Raw genomic sequence first — 22,527 nt, 5'->3', positions numbered from 1 at the left:
GATTAGCTTTATATTCTGGATTTATTAATTTTAAATTCCATCAGCTGCCATGTTGAACTGATTTTCCCAGGCCAATAGCCTGGACTTCAGGATTGCTGGCATTACCACAATCATCAACTCCCCTGTACATGAAATTAGTATTTATTTGTTTCATATATTCAGTATTCAACATGGGCACTGGTTTATTATGGTCGAATTGAACAAAACCAGTAATTCTCTGTGATGACTGATTTGGGGCAAAAATCACATTTGCAAAATAATCAAACAGATTTTAAAAAGTAAAAAGTGTTTTAAACCTTTAGCCACTTATTTTCCATTAATTGGGTTTTTAACTTTTAAGATCTGGTGTCTAAAATGTCAGAGTATTTGTATCGCAACAATTGGGAGCAGGTGATGAATTGAATCCATAAATTCTTCATATTCTTCTATGTAATTTATAAAATTGTCAGCATAATTCTGTTCAAGATGTTGCGAAGTTGAGTTTGTGAAGTTGAAATTTGATGTTGATGAAGATGTAAAAATTTGTAGAAATACTAGAGGGGAAAAAACATTGCGGTGTCCCTTTGAAAGTCAGTGTTTTAGAACATAGAACATTACAGTGCAGTACAGGCTCTTCAGCCCTGTATTGTGCTGACCTGTGAAACCAATCTAAAGCCCATCTAACCTACACTGTTCCAATATCATCCATATGTTTATCCAATGACCATTTAAATGCCCTTAACGTTGGCAAATCCACTACTGTTGCAGGCAGAGCATTCCATGCCCTTACTACTGAGTAAAGAATCTACTTCTGACATCTGTCCCATATCTATCACCCCTCAATTTAAAGCTATGTCCCCTCGTGCTAGCCATCTCCATCTGAGGAAAAAGGCTCTAACTGTCCACCCTTTCCAATCCTCTGATCATCTTATATGCCTCTATTAAGTCATCTCCTAACCGCCTCCTTTCTAACGAAAACAGCCTCAAGTCCCTCAACCTTTGCTCATAAGACCTTCCCACCATACCAGGCAGCATCCTGGTAAATCTCCTCTGCACCCTTTTCAGTGTTTCCACATTCTTCCTATAATGCTGCGACCAGAACTGTATGCAATGCTCCAAGTCTGGCCGCACCAGAATTTTGTACAGCTGCAACATGACCTCATGGCTCTGAAACTCAATCTCTCTACCAATAAAAGCTCACAGACCATATGCCTTCTTAACAATTCTATCAACCTGGATGCCAACTTTCAGGGATCTATGCGCATGGACACCAAGATCTCTCGGCTGAACCACACTACCATTTGCCCAGTACTCTGTATCCCTGTTACTCCTTCCAAAGTGAATCACTTCACACTTTTCCGCATTAAACTCCATTTTCCACCTCTCAGCCCTGCTCTGCAGCTTATTTATGTCCCTCTGTAACCTGCAACATCCTTCTACACTGTTCACAACTCCACCGACTTTAGTGTCATCCACAAATTTACTAATCCATCCCTTTACACCCTCATCCAGGTTGTTTATAAAAATGACAAACATTGGTGGCCCCAAAACAGCCTTGCGCCAGTAACTGAATTCCAGGATGAACGTTTTCCATCAACCACCACCCTCTGTTTTCTTACAGCTAGCCAATTTCTGATCCAAACCACTAAATCAATTTCAGTGCTTAAAATGCAAAGTACATTCAGAATCCAAACTGAAATATCTGTATCAAAAAGTCAAGCAGTGGTCTTGACAAGACGGCCTTTTTTTTAATTTAGCCCAATCAATTTACAACAAGCACTCTGCTACCAGAAACTATAAAATTTGAATTTGGTGGCGTTGACAATTTCAGACCGATCCTATTGAAGGAAAATTGACAGGTCGTCACAGGTATAAAAGAGTGCAGGGGGGAAAAAAAACAGCAGAGCAACTGAAGAACTGCCACCTCTCCAGCCTCGAGAGGGAGAGAGCAGTTCTCAACTCTGCCATCTGCAGATATCTCTTAAGAGCATGCACCAGGCACTAGTGAAAAGAACCAAATCAGAAAGAACTTAAAGGAATCAAGAGAGGAACTCCAAAAGTTTCCAAAAGCCACAAAATCTTGTTTTTTTTGTGTGTCTGAACTCTATTTTTTTTTTGTTAATGAATAGATATTGTATTTGAACAGCATTCCAATAGGATCTTATTTTATTCAGTATGTTACTCATTTATTTAAAGTTCTTTGTTAGTTAAATAAATTGCTAGGTGTTTATTTTAAAGTGAGTGTCAGGTATTCCTGTTAGTGAAATAAACGTTTCACTAAACGTTACTGAAGAACAGTTCACACGTTCCCACACACTTTTAAGGCAAGGTATTCCACTTCGGGGGATTCAGCATTACTTCTCAAAAATGGGTCAACCGCCTCATTCTAACAAAGATAAGGGCAGAGCATTAGCCTGAGAGATTTTGAGCTTGTCTTTTGTTTCAGAAAAACTTTAAAATAAATTGTAGTCTAGATACACAGCTCTATTTTACAAAATTCTGTTATAACTTTCACATCTCATCAGCAGCAATTACAATCATTGTTTATCTGGCTGGACATTCTTTTCAGCTTTAGCTTGGAAGTGATGTAAATTAATCGATTTCTCCTAATCAGGGGCTCTAAGGCCAGGTCAATAACCTAAAACTAATTCTCTTTCCACATTTGCAGCCTAATCTTTCAAGTGTTTCCAACACTTTTACTATTTTAAAGGCTGATCAGCCTTTAAAAGATTTGTGTATGTGACTTCACGAATCTGTTCTTAGTGAATTGCACGCCCTTTAAAATAATGTTTTATTTTAAAATATTTTAAGAGGGGAGCTGGTGAACGTGGTGTTTTTAGATTTCCAAAAGGCATTTGGTAAGGCGCCTCATAAAAGGTTGCTACAGAAGGTTAGGGTGCACCCTGTTGGGGATAACGTGTTAGCATGGATAGAGGATTGGCTGCCTAATAGGAAGCAGAGAGTTGGTATCAATGGGTGCTATCTGATTGGCGGTTGGTGACTAGTGGAGTGCTGCAGTGCTGGGGCCTCAGCTATTTACCATTTATATAGACGATCTGGAGGAGGGGGCTGAGTGTAGGGTGACGAAATTTGCTGATGACACAAAGATGAGTGGAAAAGCAAATTGCGTGGAGGGTGTGGAAAGTCTGCAGAAGGATCTGGATAGGCTGAGTGAGTGGGCGAGGACCTGGCAGATGGAGTACAATGTTAGCAAGTGTGAGGTTATCCACTTTGGCAGGAATAATAGTAGGAGGGATTATTAGTTAAAAGGTGAAAAGCTGCAGCATGCTATGGTGCAGAGGGACCTGAGGGTCCTTGTGAATGAGTCGCAAAAACCCAGTCTGCAGGGGCAGCAGGTGATCAAGAAGGCGAATGGAATGTTGGCCTTTATAGCGAGGGGTATAGAATGTAAAAATAGGGAAGTCTTGCTGAAACTGTACAGGGTACTGGTGAGGCCGCAGCTGGAGTACTGTGTGCAGTTTTGGTCCCCGCACTTGCGGAAGGATATATCGGCCTTGGAGGGAGTGCAGAGGAGATTCACTCGGCTGATACCGGAGATGAGGGGGTTGGACTATGAAGAGAGACTAAAGAGACTAGGCCTGTACTCGTTGGAGTTTAGAAGGATGAGGGGGGATCTTATAGAGACGTATAAGATAATGAAGGGGATGGATAGGGTAGAGGTGGAGAGATTCTTCCTGCTTAGAAAGGACAGCGGGACTAGAGGGCACAGCCTCAAGATAAGGGGAGGGCAGTTTAGATCAGAGTTGAGGAGGAACTTCTTCACTCAAAGGGTGATGAATCTCTGGAATTTTCTGCCCGTTGAAGTGGTGGAGGCTACCTCACTGCACATATTTAAGTCATGGGTAGATAGATTTTTGATAGACAAGGGAATTAAGGGTCCTGGGGAGAGAGCGGGAAAGTGGAACTGATCCACTTCAGATCAGCCATGATCTTATTGAATGGCGGGGCAGGCTTGAAGGGCTAGATGGCCTACTCCTGCTCCTATTTCTTTATGTTCTTATGTTTGATTTACATTGCATCTCCTTATTTCATCCTTCAAAATGCATCTCTTCACACTTTTCTCTGCATTAAATTTCATGTGCCCTGTGTTTGCGTCTTTCACCAGTTTGACACTGACTTTCTGTAGTCTGCTAATTGGCTCAGTACAGTTCAAAGCTGTATGATATTTTCAAAATTTGAAATTGTGCCTCTGCTTGATTCTACATTGTCAATATACATTAAGCAAAGCAGTGGTTCTGATATATTTATTATATTGTTTGAAGTGCCAGTTGCATGTATCACATTTGACAAGATTTCTTTATTTGGTTTCTGAGTGACTATCTTTTCTTTTACAGGTATTGATAGCAGATATAATGAAGGATGTAGAGAATTGGCAAATTATCTACTTTTTGACCTTTACAATCTGACGAACATTGATTCTGATGTATCTGATTTGCCAGAAGAAGTGCTTGATGGTAAATGTATAATTTTTGATCTAATTTCAGAGAGCAGATGCCTGAATTATTGATCTGATAAAGTACTCCCTTTGCATTTTTAACAGAAAAGCTTTTCCCAATATTGTGCTTATGAAGGCATGAGATGTCAGTGTTGGTAGATTGGAACACTTAGCATTTTGTGTACGAAGGTTTGTGATTGATCACTCATTTTGGCTGTTGAATGAAGCTTTCTTTGAAAATGCCAGAGTCCCTACTGGTGTCTTTCACATAAACAGCCTGGGACTCATAGTGCATGACCTTCATTCAGGATTTGTATGCTTTGGATAATCTTGGAACTGGATTGGGACAGTTGATACTCATTCCACCTAGCACTCTTGCATGCAGGAACTTCATCCATTCGATAGGCCAAGTTTAATTTCAGGTACCAAAAGTGAACAGCTCATATCTAACACAGTGTAAGACAGGAGTACACTGGGGATGCGATGGTGTAATGGTATTGTCACTTGACTAATAATCCAGAAACCCAGAGTAATGGTTTCTGGGGACCTGGATTTGAATCCCACTATGACAAATGGTGAAATTTGAATTTAATTAAAAATCTGGAATTAAAAGACTCATTGTTCTCTGGAGCAGTGTACTTGGTGGCTGTGGCTGTGGCGAGTACCTGATTTACTTGGAATCGCTTTGTGACTGTACTTCCGGTTCGCGGGGTTTGTGAGAGTGTAGTTTACTTCCGTACCGGAAGTTAGGCAAGGGGATTGTCGGGAAGGGGGAGCGGGGGGTATAAAAAAGGAGGTAGCGGCATACAGTGGGCAGCGTCGGGAGCGGACAGCGGAGTGAGTGGGAGCTGAGTGAGAAGGGCTTTGGCTCGCTGGGCTTAGGCGAGAGCAGGCTTAGAGAAGGGAGTTGCAGATTTCTACCTTTTGCCACATACAGGAGGTTGGGACACGGCAGGGGCTATGGGGAGGAACATAAGCTGTGTTAGGTGCCGCATGTGGGAGTTCTTGGTGGTGTCACGTCTCCCCAAGGTCCACATCTGTGATAAATGTTTAGAGTTGCAGTGCTTGAGGGCCTGGGTCAGGCAACTCGAGGGGCGTTTGGAGGATGCGTTTCTGGTCAGGGAAAACGAAGAGATAATGTCTAAGAACCATGAGCAGGAAGAGGTCCCAAGGGCTGAAGAGCAGGATGGGTGGACGACTGTTAAGCAGAAAAAGAGGAAGAAGAAGAGTAGTTATGGTCCCCCGGCCTCCCCAGTGGCCCCCCAAGATTCATCGACAGGGGCACAAAAGGATAGGCAGGAGGGCCAGAATGACTTAGAGGGACGGAAGGGGACTGGCAAGGTGATAGTGGTAGGGGATGGGAGGGTCCAAGGCATTGACAGGAGGTTCTGTGGGCAGAGGCGTGACTCCAGGATGGTGGTCTGCCTCCCTAGAGCAGGGGTACAGGACGTAACAGAAAGGGTAGAGGGAATTTTGAAAGGGGAGGGGACCCAGGCAGAGGTAATAATACACATAGGGGAGGGGGACATAGGAAGGAGGAGTAGGGTAGATGTCCGTAGGCAATTTCGGGAGTTGGGGTCCAAACTGAAGAGCAGGACCTCCAGGGTGGCATTCTCTGGGTTGCTGCCTAGTACCAGCGGGGCTAGGAATGACGAGATCATGCAGCTGAATGCATGGTTGAGGGATTGGTGTAGGGTAGAGGGCTTTACTTTTGTAGACCACTGGGAGGTATTTATGAGAGAAGGGCAACTGTACAGGAGGGGTGGAGAGAATTTGAATGGGAGGGGAACTAGTGTCTTAGCAGGGAGGTTAGCTGGTGTGTTTAGGAATGGTTTGAACTAATAGGGAGGGGGGGGGTGGGGATGTGGCTGGGAGAGAGTTGGGTGAAAGGAAAATTATCAGGGAGAAGGAGGTTCCGAGGGACACTGGTGGGTTGAACTGTGTCTGTTTCAATGCAAGGAGTGTGACAGGAAAAACGGATGAGCTTAGGGCCTTGATGTTTGTGAGGAAGTTAGATGTAGTGGCTGTAACGGAGACGTGGTTACGTGAAGGGCAGGACTGGCAGCTGAATGTTCCTGGGTATTAGTGTTTTAGGTGTGACAGAGGAGGGTTGAAGAGAGGTGGAGGGGTGGCACTGTTAGTAAAGGAAAACATCACAGTAGTGCAGAGGGAGGACAATATGGAAGAGTTAGGGATTGAGTCGCTGTGAGTGGAGTTGAGGAATAAAAAGGGAGAGATTACGATGCTAGGGGTATACTGTAGGCCACCCAACAGCCCGAGGTCAGTGGAAGAAGGCATTTGCAGGGGCATTTTGGATAGGTGCAGGAAGAATAGGGTGGTTGTAGTGGGTGACTTTAATCTTCCTGGAGTGGATTGGAGGGGGCCTAGAGCTGGGGGTACGGAGGGAGAGGAGTTTGTAAAATGTGTTTTGGAAGGGTCCCTAGAGCAGTACGTAACTCGCCCGACTAGGGAAGGGGCTATACTGGATTTAGTGTTGGGTAATGAGCCGGGGCAGGTGGTTGAGGTAGGTGAACACGTGGCTAACAGTGACCACAAGTCCGTCTACTTTAGGATAAAAATAGAAAGGGATGAGTGCCGGCCAAACGGGAGGGTGCTGAACTGGGGGAAGGCGTGCTATAGCCGGATTAGGAGGGAGCTGAAGGACACTGATTGGGAGGGACTGTTAGCTGGCAAGTCCACGGTTGGCAAGTGGGAGGCTTTTAAGGGCAAACTGAAAATGTTGCAGGAAAGGCATGTTCCGGTTAAGCGGAAGGATGGGAAAGGTAGGATTAGAGAGCCGTGGATTACAGGGGGTATCGAAGACTTGGTAAGGAAGAAGAGGGAGGCGTATGTTAGGTCGAAACAACTGGGTACGGAGAGTGCGCTGGAGGAATATAGAGAGTAGGAGGGAGCTAAAAAGGGGAGTTAGAAGGGCGAAGAGAGGGCATGAAATGGCTTTGGCTGATAGGATTAAGGAAAATCCAAAGGCATTTTATTCTATATTAGGAGCAAGAGAGTAGTCAGAGGGAAAATTGGTCCTCTTAGGGACAAAAGTGGGGAGTTATGTATTGAGTCGGAGGGAATGCGGGAGATCCTGAATGAATACTTTGCGTCGGTATTCACGAAGGAGAGGGGTTCGGTGTCGTGCAGTGTCTTGGAGGGAGCTGTGGATCAGTGGCAGGAAATATCTATTACGAGGGAGGAAGTGCTAGGGCTTTTAGGTAGCGTAAGGACGGATAAAGCTCCGGGGCCTGATGGTATTTATCCCAGGCTGCTTAGGGAGGTGAAAGATGAAATTGCTGGGCCTCTGGCGCAAATCTTTGTCTCTTCTTTGGACACAGGTGAGGTCCCAGAAGACTGGAGGGTAGCAACTGTGGTACCGCTGTTTAAAAAAGGTAGTAGGGATAACCCTGGAAATTATAGACCGGTGAGTTTGACATTGGTGGTAGGGAAATTAATGGAAAAGATACTTAGGGGTATTAGCATTTGGAGCGTTGCGATCTGATTAGGGATACGCAACATGGCTTTGTTAGAGGGAGGTCTTGCCTTACGAATCTTGTGGAATTCTTTGAGGAGGTGACAAAAACGGTTGACGATGGGAGAGCCGTTGATGTCATCTATATGGATTTCAGTAAGGCGTTTGACAAAGTCCCTCATGGTAGGCTGGTAGAAAAGGTTAAGGTGCATGGGATACAAGGACAGGTAGCTAGGTGGATTGAGAACTGGCTGGGCAGTAGGAGACAGAGGGTAGTTGTTGAGGGGACCTTTTCGGGCTGGAGGCCAGTGACCAGTGGTGTACCGCAGGGCTCAGTACTGGGACCTCCTATTTGTAGTATACATAAACGACTTGGAAGAGAGCGTAGGTGGTGTGATCAGCAAGTTTGCTGATGACACCAAGATGGCAGGGTTGGCGGATACTGAGGTGGAATGTCAGGTGATACAGCAGGATATGGATAGGTTGGTACATTGGGCAGATAGGTGGCAGATGGAATTTAATCCTGACAAATGCGAGGTGATGCATTTTGGAAGGAATAATGCAGAGAGGAGCTATGTGATAAAAGGTAGACCGATTAGGAGTATAGAAATACAGAGGGACCTGGGAGTGCAGGTTCACAAGTCTATGAAGGTTGCGACACAAGTGGAGAAGGTTGTGAGGAAAGCTTATGGAATGCTAGCCTTTATAGGAAGGGGTATAGAGTATAGGAGCTGCCGTCTAATGCTTCAGTTGTACAGAACGTTGGTTAGACCACATTTGGAGTACTGCGTCCAGTTCTGGTCACCTTACTACCGGAAGGACGTGGAGGCTCTGGAGAGGGTGCAGAGGAGGTTTACCAGGATGTTGCCTGGTATGGAAGGACTGAGTTACGAGGAAAGGTTGGAGAAACTGGGACTTTTCTCCTTGGAAAGACGGAGATTGAGGGGAAACATGGTAGAGGTATATAAGATACTGAAGGGAATAGATAGAGTCAATAGTGAGAGACTGCTCCCTAGACTGGGTACAATTACGAGAGGTCATGATCTGAGGGTGAGGGGGGAGAAGTATAACTTGGATGTGAGAGGAAGGTTCTTCACGCAGAGGGTCGTGGGGGTATGGAACGCGCTACCGAGTAGGGTGGTGGAGGCAGGAACGTTGGACTTGTTTAAGGTTTACTTAGATAGACACATGAGCGAAACAAGGATGGAGGGTTATAGTAGGGGGCATTAAATAGGGTCAGAGCCTCGGGAGACACCGGAAATGCAGACTTATATGTTAACGTTTTTGTCTTTTTATTCCGCAGGTGGAGGTCCACCTTGTTGTCAAACAAGGGGCATGCACACGGTGGGTCGTGCGTGGGCTGCTCTTGGAGGTTCCGGGAGTGGCCTAGTACTTCGTGTCAGTGTGTGTGCTTGATCCTGGACCGGTAGACGGGCGCCGCAACAGCTCAGTGACTAGCACTGCTAGCTGTGCAGATACATGGATTTGGGCCTGTGTCTGTGGGAGTTTGCGCATTCTCCCTGTGGTTGCGTGGGTTTCCTCCAGGCGCTCCGGTTTCCTCCCACACCCCAAAGATGTGCTCTTAGGCTGATTGGTTTACCAAATTGACACTATTCTCCCCTGAATCTGGCTAAGTTAGGGGTTCCACTCGCAGACACGCAGGGCAGGGTAGGTGTAGGAGGATACGGTGGCGCAGGCTCGTTGGGCCGAAGGGCCTGTTTCCCGTGCTGGGTTGTTCTTTGTTCTTTGTTTATTGTCCACTGGTGTAAGAACCCATCTGGATCATTATTGCCCTTCAGGGAAGGAAATCTGCCGACCTGGCCTACATATGACTCCCAACTCTCGGCAATGGGCTTGACTCATAATCGCCAAGCAAACCACTCAAAAGCAATTTGAGGTGGGAAATAAATGTTAGTCCAGCTAGCAAAGCCCACACCCCATGAATGAATGTAAAATAAAAATTTGCAGTGCATGGGGTAAGTCAAATTTTTTTCAAGGCCTACAGGCTCAATTTGTATCTTTGTTCAGGGCCAGAAGTTTGTATTGCTGTTTAATAACATTCTGTTGAGTATATCACGCTGAGCTCTTGACCAGATGTCACCATCTCTGGGAGGGCAATAATGACATAGCTTTTCACCCTGACCTTTTGGATGGTCTATTCAGGTGATACGAAAGATCTAGTGAATGATCTTATCGGCTTGTCAAGCCAGTTAACCGGAGTGAGGGCGGTTAACTGGCCTGGATAGCTTTGTCGTTTGAGGATTTGGGAATGGAGCTGAATGTTATATATTCAGGTGGCATGGTAGCACAGTGCTTAGCACTGTTGCTTCTCAGCTCCAGGGACCTGGGTTCGATTTCCCTGGTTCTCTGTCTGTGTTGTGTCTGCGCGGGTTTCCTCCAGGTGCTCCGGTTTCCTCCCATAGTCCAAAGATGTGTGGGTTAGGTTGATTGGCCATACTAAAATTGCCCCTTCATGTCCTGAGATGTGTAGATTAGAGAGATTGGTGGGGAAAATATGTAGGGTATGGGGATTGTGGTTGGTGCAGACTCGATGGGCCAAATGACCTCTTTATGCTCTGTAGGGTTTCTATGATTCAATGATTCGTGATGTCTGACCTTACAATGAACGCAAGACCATTGTTGAAATAGCTAAAGATGGTTGGACCTCAGATGCTGCCTGTAGACTTCCTGCAGGGACATCTTTTGAAACTATTTTTTTTCTCCTTCAATAATGAGTGCAGTTTGAAAAATAAATAAATTGTATTAATGGGAAACCCTTGCAACAGGCACAGCTGAGTTCCAATTATGTACAAATCCTGCAACTGTATTCCCCTAAAAACAACTCATGGCGGTTTGATATGACCTTTCATTTTGTATTCAAAATTTAAAATTACTTGAAGAGTGAAACAAAATGCATTTTTTTCATTTTTCAAGCATTTATTTTTGTTACATTTAATCCAAATTGCTACTGTGGGAAGCTGTGTAATTATTAATCAGAAAACAGCTGATACACATTTGATAACAGAAGTATTTTATCTCCTATCTGCCATTGTCTCTACCAGGACTGCGCTTCCCTCAAGACGTCTGTTTCTGTCCTGCCCCAGTGTTTGTGCTTTGTAAGGCCACTGTCATTTGTCATCATCTGACACTTTGGAAGTCATCAGTTAGCACAGTGGTATTCCAAAGTATATTGTACACACAATCATAGTACACATGTTTCATGTTACAGTGTCGTTTTTAGAAATGTTCCAAAACTGCGTATTTTTCTGAGTTATACTGCTACAAATGTCAATATTTTTATATTTCTTGTATCATGACTAAAGGAAGGATTAAAAGATGATTATTCAGTTTGTCTTTTGTTAAATGTCAGATGATCATGGATTGTTTTATATCCTTACAATGTTTTAATTGTGTTTCATTGTATTTTATCTCCTTTCTATTTCAGATGTAATTCTGTTAATCAAGCCTGAAAGTGTTCATGTGTACTGCAACCCTGTAAATTATAACTATCTCCTGCCTTATGTGGCATACTGGAGAAACTTACGCTTGCACTGTTTGACAGAAAAAGAAGTAAGTTGTAAAAATCAGAATTTTGTACATATGTAAGCTTTACTATTAAAATGTTCATTTGAAGATTTATTTTCCAGTGATCAATCTGAAAATTTAATTGAAGAGGACATATGTATCAGCCCCATTTGTTCACAGTTCAGAATAACAGTGCATAAAGAATCATATAAAACAGTTTATTACTGTTTGCTTCTGCATTGTTGGATTTAGTCATCCTTGCTGTTGTGCTTTTAAGCATGGGTCCCCTGCTCATCATCTCACTTGCACCACACTTAGTCCTTGTAAGTGTTGGTGAGAATTGCGTGAGATTGGTGGGTGGATTTGAGTGAATGGGATGGGAATAATGACCAAAGCAATGCCTGGGTGAAAGGAAAGAAGGAAGCTGATGAGAGTTGGAGCGAGACACTTTGAGAAGGGATGAAAATGAGATTTGGGTTGTGGGAACAGGCATCCAGCCAAGGTGAAGGTGACTTTGTTCCTTGTTGTTGTTTTCCGTTGCGGGCTTTCCTATGTTGCTTTTCATTATTGACAAACTTATTGCTAGTTGCCTTTTCTAAAATTCATTTAAGAACATAAATTGGGACGTCTTGTTGAAGTTGCTCAAGACATTGGTAAGGTCACACTTGGAATACTGTGTGAAGTTCGGGTCACCCTCTTATAGAAAGGATATTATTAAACTAGAAAGAGTGCAGAAAAGACTTACTCGGATGCTACCGGGACTTGATGGTTTGGGTTATGAGGAGAGGCTGGATAGATTGAGACTTTTTTCTCTGGAGTGTAGAAGGCTGAGGGGTGATCTTATAGAGGTCTATAAAATAATGAGGGGCACAGATTAGTTCGATACTCAGCTAGATCTTTTCCCAAAAGTAGAGGAGTCTAAAACTAGAGGGCATAGGTTTAAGGTGAGAAGGGAGAGATACCCAAGTGTCCAGAAGGGCAATTTTTTCATAGAGAATGGTGAGTGGCTAGAACAAGCTGCCAGAGGTAGTAGTAGAGGCTGGTAGAATGTTGTCTTTTAAAAAGCATTTAGATAGTTACATCAGTAAGATGGGTATAGAGGGACATGGGCCAAATGCAGGTAATTGGGATTAGTTTTAAGGGTTTAAAAAAAATGGCATGGACAAGTTGGGCTGAGAGGCCTGTTTCCATGCTTTAAAATTCTGAGTCTATGACTCTACGACTCTAACATAAGAACTAGGAGCAGGAGTAGGCCATCTGGCCCTCAAGCCTGCTTTACCATTCAATAAGATCATGGCTGATCTTTTCATGGACTTGGCTCCATTTACCTGCCCACTCCCATAACTCGTAATTCCTTTACTGTTCAAAAATTTATCTATCCTTGCCTTAAAAACATTTAATGATGTAGCCTCAACTGCTTCACTGGGCAAGGAATTTCACAGATTCACAGCCCTTTGTGTGAAGAAGTTCCTCCTCAACTTAGTCCTAAATCTGCTTCACCTTATTTTGAGGCCATGCCCCCTAGTTCTGTTTTCACCTGCCAGTGGAAACAAGTTCCCTGCTTCTATCTTATCTATTCCCTTCATAATCTTGTATGTTTCTATAAGATATCCCCTCATTCTTCTGAATTCCAATGAGTGTAGCCTCATAAGCCAGTCCTCTCAACTCCGGAATCAACCTAGTGAATTTCCTCTGCACCCCCTGCAGTGCAAGTATATACTTTCTCAAGTAAGGAGATCAAAATTGTACACAGTGCTCCAGGTGTGGCCTTGCCAGCACTGTATACGGCTGCAACATAACCTCGCTGTTCTTAAACTCTAGCAATGAAGGACAAAATTCCATTTGCCTTCTTAAGTATCTGCTGCATCTGCAAACCAACTCCGTGAGATTCTTGCACAAGGACAGCGCTGCACAGCAGCATGCTGCAATTTTTTACCATTTAAATAATCCATTTTGCTGTTATTCCTACCAAAGCGGATGACTTGACATTTACCAACATTGTGCTCCATCTGCCAGACCCTTGCCCACTCAGACTATCTATATCCCTTTGCAGATTTGTAGGATCTTCTGCACACTTTGCTCTGCCACTCATCATAGTGTCGTCTGTGCATTTTGACACGCTACACTGGGTTCCCAACTCCGGATCATTTATGTAAAGTGTAGACAATTGCGGTCCCAACACTGATCCCTGAGGTACACCACTGATCACCAACCAAAAAAATACACCCATTTACCCCCCACTCTTTTTTTTTTGTTGGTTAACTAATTCTCTATCCATACTAATAATTACCCATAACACCATGCATCTTTATCTTATGTAGCAATCTTTGGTGCGGCAGCTTGTTAAATGCCTTCTGAAAATCCAAATACACCACATCTACAAGTTCCCCATTGTCCACTGCACATGTAATGTTCTCAAAGAATTTCACCAGATTAGTCAAACATGACTTGCCCATCATGAACCCATGCTGTGTCTTACCAATGGGATAATTTATATCCAGATGTCTCGCTATTTCTTCCTTGAGGATAGATTCAAGCATTTTCCCTATACCAAAGTTAAGCTAACCGGCCTGTAGTTACCCACCTTTTGTCTACCTCTTTTTTTTTGAAACAGCGGCTCCACATTTGCTGTTTTCCAATCTGCATGAACCACCCCACAGTCCAGTGAATTTTGGTAAATTACCGCTCGTGTGTTTGCTATTTCCCTCATCATCTCTTTTAGTACGCTGGGATGCATTCCATCAGGGCCAGGAGACTTGTCCACTTTTAGCCCCATTAGTTTGCCCAATACTACGTCTTTCATAGTTTTTTACCTGCCGTAGCCTTCCTGTCATCGATTTTTGGCATCTTATTTGTGTCTTCCACTGTGAATACCGACACAAAATACCTGTTCGATGCCTCAGCCATTTTCTCATTTCCGGTTATTACGTACCCCCGCTTCGCATCCTCTGAAGGACCAATGTTTACTTTAGCCACTCCTTTTTGTTTTATGTATTGGTAGGAACTTGTGCTATCTGTTTTTATATTCTGAGCTAGTTTACTTTCGTAATCCATCTTACTTCTCTTTATAGCTTTTTTGTGGCTTTCTGTTGACCTTTAAAGATTTCTCAATCCTCTAGTTTCCCACTAATCTTTGCCACTTTGTATGCATTTTCTTTCAATTTGATACCTTCCTTTTTGGGTGGCACGGTAGCACAGTGGTTAGCACTGCTGCTTCACAGCTCCAGGGTCCTGGGTTCGATTCCTGGCTTGGGTCACTGTCTGTGTGGAGTTTGCACATTCTCCTCGTGTCTGCGTGGGTTTCCTCCCACAGTCCAAAAATGTGCGGGTTAGGTTGATTGGCCATGCTAAGAAATTGCCCCTTAGTGTCCAGGGATGCATAGGTTAGAGGGATTAGTGGGTATGGTATGGGGGCCTGGGTGGGATTGTGTTCGGTGCAGACCCAATGGGCCGAAGGGCCTGTTTCTGCATTGTGGGGCCTATGATTTATTTCCTTAGCTATCGATGGCTGATTATCTCTTTCTGTAGTCCTTCTTACTGGTATATACTTCTGCTGAATACTGTGATAGATCGCTTTGAAAGTCCTCCACTGTTCCTCAATTGTCCTGCCATAAAGTTTTTTTGTTCCCAGTTTCCCTTAGCCAATGCCTCTCTCATCCCTTTGTAGTCTGCTTTGTTTAAGCACAAGACACTGGTATTGGATTTTATCTTCTCATGCTCCACCTGTATTTTAAATTCAACCATACTGTGATTGCTTCTTCATAGATGATCCCTAACTGTAAGATCGTTAATTATTCCTGATTCATTACATAGCACCAGATCTAGGATAGCTTGTTGCCTCGTAGGTTCCATTACATACTGTTCAATGAAGCTATTGCGGATACATTCTATGAATTCCTCCTCAAGGCTGCCTTGACTGACCTGGTTTGACTAATTGATATATAGATTAAAATCACCCATGATAATTGCTGTACCTTTTTTTTACAATGTTTATTTTTGAGATTTGGGCAGTGCTGGCTAGGCCAACATGTATTCACCATTCTTAAATGCCCTTGAGAAGATGGTAGTGAATTGCCTTCTTGAACTGTTGTAGTCACTGTGATGTAGGTATGCTCACAGTGCTGTTAGGGAGGGATTCCAGGATTTTGACCCAGGACCAGTGAAGGGACGGTATTTCCAAATTAACGTGGTGAATGACTTGGTGGGGAACTTCTTAGGTGGTGTTTTCCATGCATCTGCTATCCTTTTCATTCTAGATGGTCGTGGATTTGGAAGATACTATTTATGGAGCCTTGTTGAGTTTCTGGAGCACGAGTTGTAGATGGTACACAGTGCCGCTACTGTTGCATTGGTGGTGGAAGGAGTGAATGTGGAAAGAATGCAAATCAAGTGGGCTGCTTTGTCTTAGATGGTGTCAGATTTCTTTAGTGTTGTTGGACCTGCATTGTCCAGACAAGTTCCATCAAGCTCCTGACTTGAGTGTAGATTGTGGAGAGATTTTGGGGAGTCAGGAGATGAGTAACTTGCTACAGGATTCCAACAGCCTCTGACCTGCTATTGTATCCATAATATTTATATGGCTAGTTTAGTTTCTGGCCAGTGGTAACTCTGAAGATGTTGATAATACCATTGAATATCAATGGGCGATGGTTAGAGCTTCCCTTGTTGGAGATGGTCATTGCCTGGCGTGTATATTACTTGCCATTTGTCAACCCAAACCTGGACATTGTCCATGGCTTGCTGCATTTGAACATGGGCTACTTCAGTATTTGAGGAGTCGCAAATGGTGCTGAATAATGTGCAATCATCAGCAAACATCCCCACTTCTGACTATATGTTGCAATGAAGATTATTAATTAAACGGCTAAAGATGGTTGGGCTTGCATACTGTGCTGAAGACCCCCTGCTGCGCTGTCCTGGAACTGAGATGCTAGAACTGACTGCTTTGCTAGAACTACTTGATACCACATTCTTGTCAAATGCAGACTTGATATCAATCGCAGTCACTGTCAGCTCACCTCTGGTGTTCAGTTCTTTTGTCCGTGTTTGAACCAAGGCTGCAGTGGTTGTAGGCCTCAAGCTGAGCCTCAGTGAGGAGATTATTGCTAAACAAGTGCCACTTGATTGACCCGTTTCATCACTTCACTGATGATCGAGAAGAGACTGATGGGTGGTAAATGGCCAGGTTGGAATTTTCCTGCTTTTTGTGTACAGGCAATTTTCCACATTGCTTTTCCCCATCCCTTCTGCTAATGTTATCACTGGCATCTATCTAGCAATGTAGACTGACAGAGTTTGAGGGACAGTGGGACCTGGGTTTCATGAAAGATGGCAGAACATATCGATAAGAGTAGCTGGCAGAGCATATGAAACCTTGGGCTTCATTAATAGAGGTATTGATATTAAAGATGGAAGCTAAGCCTAACTGCACAAATCTCTGGTTAAACCACAACTAGAATACTCCATCAGATTTTGGTCACGTTTTTAGATGAATATCTGGATCCTTGAGAGGATTCAGGAAGGATCCACCAGAGTAGTTCAAGGGTTGATGAATTTTAACTTCAGAGTTAGATTGGAGAAGCTGGGTTTGTTCTTTGAGCAGAGGAAATTGAGGGAGATATGATAAACTGTACAATATTATGACTAGATTAAATAGGATAGACAAAGAAAAGCTGTTCTCTTAGCTGACTGTACAGGGATTATGGGAACAGATTTAAGGTTTTGGGAAGAGGTGGGGGTGGGGGGTGGGGTGTGCACTGTGTGCGCCCACAGGCACGTATGGAAGAAGTTTATATTTGTAACAAGTGGTAATGACCTGAAAGTTGCTACGTGAGGAGGGTGGTACAAGTGGTGATGTTGAATAATTTTGACAGGAAATTAAATGGGTGCTTGAGTGAAATAAATTGCAAGGTTATGGAGATAGAAAGAGGACTGTCATGATGGGATTTTTCTACAAAGCCAGTCTGAATTCAGTGGGCAAAATGGCATTCAGTTCTGTAATGATACTGTGCCTATGAATAGATTCATAGAATGGTTACATACAGAAGGATATCATTTAGCTGGTGGATCTCTGTGATCATAAGTTTAGTTGATTCATAGAACAGCAGCAAAATGCGCTGTTGCCCATGCTCGTTTTGAGACAGTGGGCTGTTGTCTTGAATTGTTACTGCTCGTGGTGAAAGTGCTCCCACAAAGCCATTGAATATGGGGGGAAAAGGGTTTTGCACATGTGGCTATGAATAAGGAGTGATACGTGCAACTTGGAGAAGAACTGGGCGATTCTGTGACTCTTGCTCTTGTCTCTCCTGATTGGAAATGTCATTGGTTTGGGAGTTATGCTCAAGATGTTTAGTCTGTAGTTCAAAATATAAATTATTACAGCTATTCGTTACACAAGTGACTGGATCAAAACTTCTTTCTTTAGTATGAAGATGAAGAGGCAGCAGAGGAGTTTAAAATTACCAGCTTTGTGGATATGGTGCAAGATTGTTATCGCATTCGAGTTCCTTACAGCTTTCAGGGTAAAGATAAAAAATGTTTTCCAATATTATAAGTATTATGTAAAATAATTAAACAGGCCACTAAGTATTTCTTTTTAATTTTCGTCAATTTCCTTGATCTTTTCATGTTTTTTGTATCCCTATTATGTTGAATCTTTATAGTAAAGACATTCAGACTAGGCGTGTTGAACAATTTATTTTGGTTTGTACCTGACCCCTGTGTTCTGATAAAATGAACACTGGAAACCTGATCCATTTGGAATTATGAATGCAGTCGGATGAATGCTGGCAATATATGTTTTGAGTTTAGATATTTCATTTGTTTTGATGAACTTCACCTTTTCTTGATCCAAGTCACCATCTTAAATTTATTTGGTTTCCTCTTCTCGTGAAGCAGCTGTAGATTATCGTTACTCCTTCAAATTTTATTAACATGTTATTGACCACCCATCCTCTATCTTTTATACTGGCATTTGTAAAAGCACTTTCCACACAATGTTCCTTGGATGTGAATGTTGCCATCTGAACTATTCAATTGGAAATTAGCTGAATGAGACTTGGTAAATATATATTAAGATGTAAAAAAACTGGTAAGTTTTATTTTCATTTGCCATTTACTTTTGGCCATAGATATTGAATTGCATGTGGTTGTTTTTTTTAAAAGTTACCAAAGTATAACAAGTATATTTGTATATACAAAGTATATTTGTACTCCTGGGTATTGGTAGGCTTGCGATTTGTTTCTTGTCCTACTTGATGTACTTACTGATGAAGTTATGTCATCTCATTCTAATTTTGTTTTTCAATCACCTCATTGTGCTTATCATTCTGTGCCCATTGCTACTTCTAGGCCATATTCAGAAGTTTGACATGTTCGTTGTTGAGAAGTGGCCCATTGTACAAGCATTTGCTCTGGAAGGAATTGGAGGAGGGGAATTTTTTACAATGAAACATGAGGTATTTAATTTAATTCTATGTGAGTGTTGTACAATGCAACTGTACAGTATTATTAAAGTTAAAAGCCTGTGAGAAGTTTCCTTAAATGGGTCAGCAGACAAAATTCATGACTGTTAAAATGCCCAATAAACCACAAAGCTGCAGAGAAAGATGTATTTGTCCATGGTGCTGAGAAACTGGGGTGAAGATGTTGGATGCAATGGAAGCCATCAAGAGATTAATTCTAATTAACATTGGTCTGTCGGGGTCAGCTTGGTGCATCCCATGCTTTTTGTCTGTCACCTGTTCTCTCTCTTGCTCTGACGCGTATGCTCTAATACCCCCCGCCCCATACTTAAGCGGAAATGTTTGGTATATCTTTTATACTGGCATTTGTAAAAGCACTTTCCACACAATGTTCCTTGGATGTGAATGTTGCCATCTGAACTATTCAATTGGAAATTAGCTGAATGAGACTTGGTAAATATATATTAAGATGTAAAAAAACTGGTAAGTTTTATTCTCATTTGCCATTTACTTTTGGCCATAGATATTGAATTGCATGTGGTTGATTTTTTTTTAAAGTTACTAAAGTATAACAAGTATATTTGTATATATAAAGTATATTTGTACTCCTGGGTGATACTTGCTCCTGAGGAACTGGGACACAATTGACCATTATTACAGCTAAAGTAATAGATAGCGAGAGAGTGCAATTGCTGAATGACAAATTGATGGAGGAAATTTTTATTTTAAATATGGACGTTGGTAATTTAGAGTTAGTAAATGTCGAGTTTGAGTACCCAATTGCTAGGTATTGAATATAATTCACCATTAGTGGCATTGTACATGCTAATTCAGAGAAGATGGCCTGCGCTAAAGCTCTCTCCACTGGCATTGTGCTGATGCTGTCACTATTTTGTTTTACTTTTTTCTAATGCATTCTCAACATTTTGCTTCAGTTGGGATTGTGAGGAAAGGATTGGTCAGTGTCAAATTGCATTTGGAGAGAGGTTGTGGGGGCATAGGTTTAAAGTGTGAGGGGCAAGGCTTAAAGGAGATGCAAGAGGCAGATTTTTCACACAGTAGTGGGTGCCGGGGCCGTTGGTTGGGTGGGGGCGGCGGGAGTGGTGCGTAGTGGAGGCAGATATGGTAGTAATTTTAAGGGATGTCTTGACAAATACATGAATAGGATGGGAATAGAAGGTACCTGGAAGGGTAGGGGGTTTTAGCTAAGTTGGACAGCTTGGAGGGCCAAAGGGCCTGTTCCTGTGCTGTAATTTTCTTTGTACTATGAAATGTGTGGAGGAAATCTGGCTCTTTGGAAAAATATATTGGACAGAGTTACAATCATTACTGTTTTCTCTCTCCACTTCTCCCCTTCACTTTCACTTTCACTTTCACATAACCTCCTCCCTCATCCTTGCTTGCAAAACCATCCTTGCCTTTCCTCTGAGCTGCCAGCTGAACTCCTTTGCCCTTGTTTCCCACTTGCTTTGTTGTCACTTAACTTGCCCTAACTGCACACCTACTTTCCTGCTCCTACTTCAATCTAGAATGGTAATAGTTCTCCATTACGCATTCTGTTCAAACACCCCTATCAGTTGACCGTACTAACGTTGTTTACCTTCAATTTTCCACAATGTAAAGTTTTTTTTAAATTGAGGAAAAGTATACATCCTTTGTCTTTTGGACGTTCACAGTGGTGCAAGCAATTAGCATGTACCTTTTCTAACTGTTACAAAGCAGAGATTGATCCCCCCTCTGAAAACTTACACCAAAACACCCAAAGAGCAGTACCTGGCCTTATAATCTGTAAAAGAAAAAGTGCGTCAAGTGCTGTGACCTGCACTTCAGCAACTTTTAGCGGTTAAATACGAAATCAATCCCTGACAATCACTCTAACATCAGCACATAATTTATCTAACTAAAAGTAAACAAATTCATTAAACTGTTACCAAATAAATCCCTTCTAACTATTGACTATTTCTCAATAAAACAAGATTCTAATGTTCCAATAAATACAATTCCCACTTGTTAACAACAAATAGAATTTAGTTACTTTCTAAATTACAAGCAGGTTTTGGTTGTTCTGGAATATTCTGGATTTTGTGTTGATCCTTCTGTCGTCTTTCTTCTTTGGTACCTTGGTCATTTAGATGGAGCTTTCTCTAAGACATAAATGAAGCTATGAGAGCCAGTAGATTTTCTCTCTTTTTCTCTGAGAGCTGCGAGCTGTTAGCTCTGGCAGGTGGCAGTTGCTCTCTCTTTTTGCCCCATTGCCCTCTTCTTTTATATCTGTGGTGACATATCAACATTTCCCACAATCAGATTGGTCCTAGGTTGTCAAAATCATCAGATTTAAATTTAATCGGTTCTTGATATCTAAGTGCCTGATTCAAATTGGCTAAATTCAAATATCTGTTGTCTTGGTAACACTGCTGCTTGGCCTTTCGATACAGATGTTTCAGTTTGGGCTCTCTTGAAAAAGCACCACTTTTTAAAGAGACCATGCTCTTTCGCATTTTACAATTTTATAAGCACTAATCTACAATTACTCTACCCAACTTCACAAGGTAACTTAATCAAACACAAATTAAATATTCAGCTGGTTTCAATAATGAGTACCCAAACCCAGGTTAATGAGAGAAATTGAGCCTTAAAAGATGCCTCGGAAGACAGATCATGTTGTTGTGAATTATATAATAGTTTGATTTTGTGTAACTGCTTATTTTGGGTACAAGTTTCAGTCCCTGAATGGAGGCAGATCATCTGCATGCAAATGAGAAACTTACAGGACAGAGAAATATTGTATGTGAAGAAACCATCTGGTGGTGAAATTGTGTATGTACTTGTAGGTTCGCAAGAATTTGTAGTAGTTGAGGAAGGTGTAGAGAAGTGTACCAATAAGAAAACTCCTATGAGTAAATTTTAAGCAGGTTGCCTATACTCATTGGAGTTTACAAGAATGAGGGGAATTAAAAGGTTACTTGCTGAGAGTATATTTTCTGTATGGTGGCACAGTGGTTAGCACTGGTGCCTCACCGTACCAGGGACCCGGGTTCAGTTCCTGGTTTGGGTCACCCTGTGCGGAGCCTACTCATTCTCCCTTCGTCTGTGTGGGTTTCTTCTAGGAGCTCCGGGTTCTTCCTTCAGTCCAAAAAAATGTGCTAGTTAGCATTTGCCATGCTACATTCTCCCTCAGTGTGCCCGAACAGATGCTGAAGTGTGGCGACTAGGGGATTTTCACAGTAACTTCATTTGCAGTGTTAATGTAAGCTTAATTGTGATACAAATAATAAAAATAAGAGGTCTTCTGTTTAAGACGAAGATGGGGAGAAATTTCTTCTGAGGATTATTAATATTGGTATTCTCTTCCCCAGAGAGTGCTGAAGTCTGAGTCATTGAATACATTCAAGATTGAGTTCAACAGATTTTTGAGCTCTCAACAGATTTTGGATTGTTGATAGTTAAGGGGTAGCAGAAAAGAAAATGGAGTTACGGTCCTAATCAAATCAACCATGATCTTATTGGATTATGGAGCAGGCAAAATATACTCCTACTTTTTCTTGTGATCTTATGGTTTTTTAAGCAATGCTTTAATATATAGGAAGCGTAATCAAAGTGTGTTTTTCACAAGATTAAGTTTATTTCCA

General features: G+C 42.3%; 1 protein-coding gene across 3 annotated transcripts in view; it reads left to right on the top strand.

Moving 5' to 3' along the window:
• The window catches only part of dnaaf9 (dynein axonemal assembly factor 9), a 172,253-nt gene that overhangs the window by 17,907 nt on the left and 131,819 nt on the right, over positions 1-22,527 (top strand). For all 3 annotated transcript variants that reach the window (XM_080194312.1, XM_080194221.1, XM_080194405.1), the window contains 4 exons: positions 4,335-4,454; positions 11,356-11,480; positions 17,860-17,956; positions 18,786-18,892. In XM_080194312.1, the coding sequence (XP_080050438.1) occupies positions 4,335-4,454; positions 11,356-11,480; positions 17,860-17,956; positions 18,786-18,892 (449 nt within the window). The remainder of the gene's footprint in view (positions 1-4,334; positions 4,455-11,355; positions 11,481-17,859; positions 17,957-18,785; positions 18,893-22,527) is intronic.

Source organism: Carcharhinus amblyrhynchos, chromosome 1, assembly GCF_965287045.1.
Source record: "Carcharhinus amblyrhynchos chromosome 1, sCarAmb.v2.hapA, whole genome shotgun sequence".
Classification (NCBI taxonomy): Eukaryota; Metazoa; Chordata; class Chondrichthyes; order Carcharhiniformes; family Carcharhinidae; genus Carcharhinus; species Carcharhinus amblyrhynchos.
The sequence above is the reverse complement of the archived record's forward strand: the minus strand, read 5'-3'. Positions and strand labels throughout refer to the sequence as shown.